At 40.9% G+C, this 4,735-nt stretch overlaps 2 protein-coding genes across 3 annotated transcripts in view; one reads left to right on the forward strand and one right to left on the reverse strand.

The window, feature by feature from the left end:
- angpt2b (angiopoietin 2b) overlaps positions 1-2,055 on the forward strand; it is a 20,209-nt gene extending 18,154 nt beyond the window's left edge. For both annotated transcript variants that reach the window (XM_035681988.1, XM_035681989.1), the window contains 2 exons: positions 46-176; positions 427-2,055. In XM_035681988.1, coding sequence (XP_035537881.1) covers positions 46-176; positions 427-587 — 292 coding nt within the window. In that variant the 3' untranslated portion in view covers positions 588-2,055. The remainder of the gene's footprint in view (positions 1-45; positions 177-426) is intronic.
- Positions 1-4,735, reverse strand: part of col9a2 (procollagen, type IX, alpha 2) — a 78,023-nt gene that overhangs the window by 53,551 nt on the left and 19,737 nt on the right. The gene's annotated exons all lie outside the window — the stretch shown is intronic.

A 4,735-nucleotide genomic window follows, 5' to 3' on the forward strand; every position in this document is an offset into this window, starting at 1 on the left:
TTTTTTTTTTTTTTTAATTTCTTTTTCTGCTCTCCCAAAATCCAGCCTTCATGTCGAGGGCTTTAGTGGCACAGCTGGACGGACCAGCAGCCTCACCCACACTGGCACCCAGTTCAGCACCAAGGACAGAGACAACGACCGCTGCACCTGCAAGTGCGCCCAGCTGGCATCTGGAGGTACGCAGCACCCCCACAACTTCTGCTACTCATCTACCTCCATCTCAATCTGTCTCTCCTTATAACCCACCTTGTTAAACATTTCTATCCACCCCCTTGTAAATGTCCTGAAGTGCATTTCATTTTCCCTCTGCAGCAATATAAAGTTACTGCTGACTTACAGCTGTACATTTGGGTGTTGCATTTCATGAGCTCGAATTCAATTAATTCAGACTTTTTCCTTGAACTCTCTGATATATTTCCTCTGCAGGTTGGTGGTTTGAGGCTTGCGGTCCATCCAACCTGAATGGCATATATTACCCCGGCTCATCCAGTGTGGTTCGCTACAATGGCATCAAATGGTACTATTGGAAGGGTCCAAATTTGATGGCTACCATGACAACCATGATGGTGCGCCCTGCAAACTTCTGATGGCGTCAGATGAATGTCACCTCCGATGAATATAATGAACAATATCCAGAAAATTGTATATTATGGGAAGAAGTTCAGATCAGAATGTTGATGGTTTCAGCTTTTGGACATCTTGGAGGGGTGCTTAAGCACTTGCCTGGGGACATGTGCAGGTCCTCAGCAAATGACTGTGGTCCTGAGTGAGAAATTCCACTTACAATATCTATTCACAAAGGTGCCCAGACTATATTTAAGGGAGGAAGGAAATGGAGGGTATTGAGCTTTGCTACATGTGACAAAAACACAACGGATCACGTCAAATTATGCACTTACATACGAACAGTTACTCAAACCAAAATGAAATTCAATTGATCAACCTAGAGGCGCTTTATCGCCATAACTATTTTTATATCAAAATCCAAAAACGTATGCTGTCTGTTTGCTGTAAATACATTTTTGAAGTGATATGGCCAAACTGCAATGATTCAAATTCTTTTGTATAGTTTACAGAAAGTCAACTAATTAAATAAACTCTTTACTATAAAGTCTCAATTTCACACTAAATGGTTTGTTAACTTTGATCTTGGTGTTTGTGATATATGTAATGTAACTCTATTCCAGTAGCATCACTGGACTATAAAACATCAGTACCTGTTTAAAACTGTAGTTCAGTTCATTTACAATATAACGTAAGATAACCTACAGTGACTTCAGTGGTTTACATTGTTAATAAAACAACACCATAAAGAACGGCAACAGGCTTTGCCCTTTGCTGTATCTTCCAAAGGGCTTTTCAGGATGAAATATCCCCGATTCTTTCCAGACACACCTCTCATAAAAGTTTATTTGTGAGAGATTTTGCTCATAAAAGTACATCATACACTTTCACTGGTGTGATTTACTTTCAAAAATGAAACATTTTGTAATAACATCTGGGAACGAAGTTGTAAATTCAATTTTAACTTTGTTTGAACAATAAAATAAAACACAGTCTTTGGCGCCTATAATCCACAGTGCCAGGTGCTTGTTACCATGTAGGCTACATAAACTCCAACAAGCTACACATGCTGGATGAGAAGTCCTGGCCATTGATCTGATGAATCATCCAATAACACCGGTCCCTGTGGTGCCCATTAGAAAGCGGATGGGTTTCACCTCGACTAACAATGACCTGGATGTGCCAGCGTACGCTTGGGGACAGCAGCCATTGCTAACTGGAAGACGACACACAAGGACATGGGCTGACCGGGTCTACAACGGCTGCTAATTGTTGCTCTTCATTCGCTGAAGGACAGACAGAACATTACCGAACGCAATTCATTTCTGACTGCTGCAAATTTAATACAACTGCAGAAATGAGACAAGCGTAATGAAGTGTGAGTCAGGCCTTGGTGTTTTGACATGTCCTGCTCTTTCAAGTCAGTCTCAGAGATACTTAAGAAAGAGAAAAATATTTGCTCTCTGGTTATGGAAAAATATATATATTGAAAGAAACAGGAATTTATTCCTTTTTTTTTTTTTTTACAAATAAATAGCTTTTCTGTATCCTTCTGAATCTCTGAAAGTCTTTCCCAGGCTCAGCTGCCTTTGATTTACAACTCCATTAGGAAATATGCAGGAGCTGCTCATGAAAGTAAAACTAATCAAAAGGATAACAGCGCTGTTACTGTGCTTGACCATTGTTTAAATGTGTGTGTGTATAAATATATGATCCAATCTGTGAGAAAACTACAAACATAATCATAAGTGGATCCAGTGCCAGCAGCTATATGGATGTACAACACACTGGTCGTGACGATACACCTGATACACCAGATGACATACTCTACAAGCCGAAAAGCAACCGCACGCACGCACGCACGCACGCACACACACACACACACACACACTCTCTCTGCTTGCATGCAGTGACCCCATTGCTAAACAAGTTTATTACGACCTCCAAGGGCCGGACAAGCGATAGATCACAGCGGGGGAGGCCAGGGGTGAATCCATCAAAGCGACTTTAATAAAGACCACTTGATTTGGCCTGCTGGCTCAACAGATGAAATGGTTGTGTTCGGGTCCAGTGAAGCAGACCAGAGTCGGGGCCGCATTGCTTCTCTGCTTGTCCCAGTCCCTGTTTATTAGGTGGGTTATTTGTAGGCACAGAGGCAGAGAGACAAAGGAGATGGTAACTTCAGAACTGTGTTGCCATATTATCAATATTTGTATGCTGTATATACTGGTTAGCACAGTGGTGGACTTAAGGGGAGCAGTTTATTTTCCTGTTTTTATAAATAAGGAATGCCTCAAATAGATTCTTACAATGAGAGATTTGACTTTCATCCCTATTAGCTCTTCAGTGTAAACAGTTCTACAATCTAATGCTTAAGCTCTGCTTTGGCAGGTCCATCAGTATATGTGATGGTGTCAAACAATGGGGGAATTGCATTAACTTTGAAGAACAGTTACATAAGGGAATATTTTCTTGCTTTCTTTCTTCTTTCTTTCTATGCTTAAAAGGTGCGCATGTCTATGCATTCTTTCACCTGTGACGAGAGCTCACGCAAATCTTTTCAGACACAGGAATCCGCAATCAGTTGGCAAAATATCAGACAAAACAATAATAGCAATTGAGGCTTTTTTTTTTTGCCTCAACTGTAATATCAAAAAAATGTTAAACACACACAAAGCAAGCTCCCTGTGCCCGGGGGAAAATATTTAGCCAAATTCCCTTTCAGAAATCCGATTAAATTCCTTACGTGTCTGTAATAACACATATCTCTGGAAACACAGAAAGACAAAAGGTGTGATGTGTCGACAGTCTTCCTGACAATGTAATCCATGAAGACAAACAGTTTCTGTACAAAAATGGATTTTGTCACCTCAACTCATCAGCCTGCATTGGTTAGCCGTGTTATTTTAGTAACACTAAAGACTGTGGGAATAAGAGATAAAAAAATTGGATTTCTCAAGAAAATAAGCTTTTTGGTGGATTGATATATTCCAAATGAAACACTGACTCATAACACCAATAATTCACTGTCAATAATGTGTGGCAGTATCTGATGGGTTTATTCAGCCAAGTATTTGTTTTTCCGTTTTCTGTTTCATGCTTGATGCTGGACTGAGTGCACCTTTATTCCAATGTAGGTATGTCTTTACACTACTGTTTGTACAAATGAAAGAAGGAGGGCACAGCATGTTACATAGTGAGCTTTAGAGGTCTTTTGTCACCTTTGGAGCCCGGCTAGCTGTTTCACACTCTTTACAGCTGCTGGCTGTAGCTTCATATTTAGTGGAAGAAATCATAGAGTGGTATAAATCTTCTCATCTAACTGTTATTAAAAAAGCAAAAATCTCTCTCTCTTTACAATTTAAATCTAATACTGGTCATTTAGGAAATTAGGACTCCAAGCTAAAAAAAAAATGATTTTAAACCCCACAATATGATGTGAATGTTGAGTATGAGCTGTTGTTGTGCTGTGTTTTTTGCGTGCTGTGTCAGCATTCAAGCATAACAAATAGTTATGTCAATAAAGCAACTCCATTCAACTAAGTTGAAAGAGACAGAGAAAGAGGAATGTGTTTGTTGGTTTGGTGGAAGGGCAGAGGAGGGGACAGGCATGCACGTATCCTCGTAAACGTTGACCCGCTATGTATATTAACTGATGTGAACGGAGTGTAACCTGGGCAGTTTCTGCTCCGCTGGTGCTTTAAACCTTGCCAGAGGATTTATCATCTAACCCAGCTAGACAGATAAATGTGGGAGAGGGGAGAGAAAAATGTACAGACTGCAGGAGAGAGAGAGAGAGAGCGAGAGGAGAAAATGGGGAGGCAGTGCCAAGTGCTCATAAGTCCTTGTCTCTCCCTACTTCTGCTCCAGTGTCTCTGATTCATAAGGGGTATGATGGCTGGCCAGGGCAAGGGCCAGGTATGGTGTTTTGGCAGGAGGAGGAAAAGAGGGAGGGCCGGGGACTGATTTGTAATAGTCGTCCTTGCTTTGTGGTTTACTGTGTCAGCATGCAGCCCATTTAACAGTGGTCATCGAAAAAGCAATACCATCCGTATATCAGCCTGTCACGTGCGATTCATCAGCTCCTATGTCTCTTGAGTTTGTCTTTATAGAAAGAGAAAAGGCAAAGCAGCAGTTGTCATGTCATGTTTGAAAAGGTGAAAAAAGGAGT

This window comes from Morone saxatilis, unplaced genomic scaffold, assembly GCF_004916995.1.
Source record: "Morone saxatilis isolate NCDOM2014 unplaced genomic scaffold, NCSU_SB_2.0 Contig9, whole genome shotgun sequence".
In the NCBI taxonomy this organism is placed as follows: domain Eukaryota; kingdom Metazoa; phylum Chordata; class Actinopteri; family Moronidae; genus Morone; species Morone saxatilis.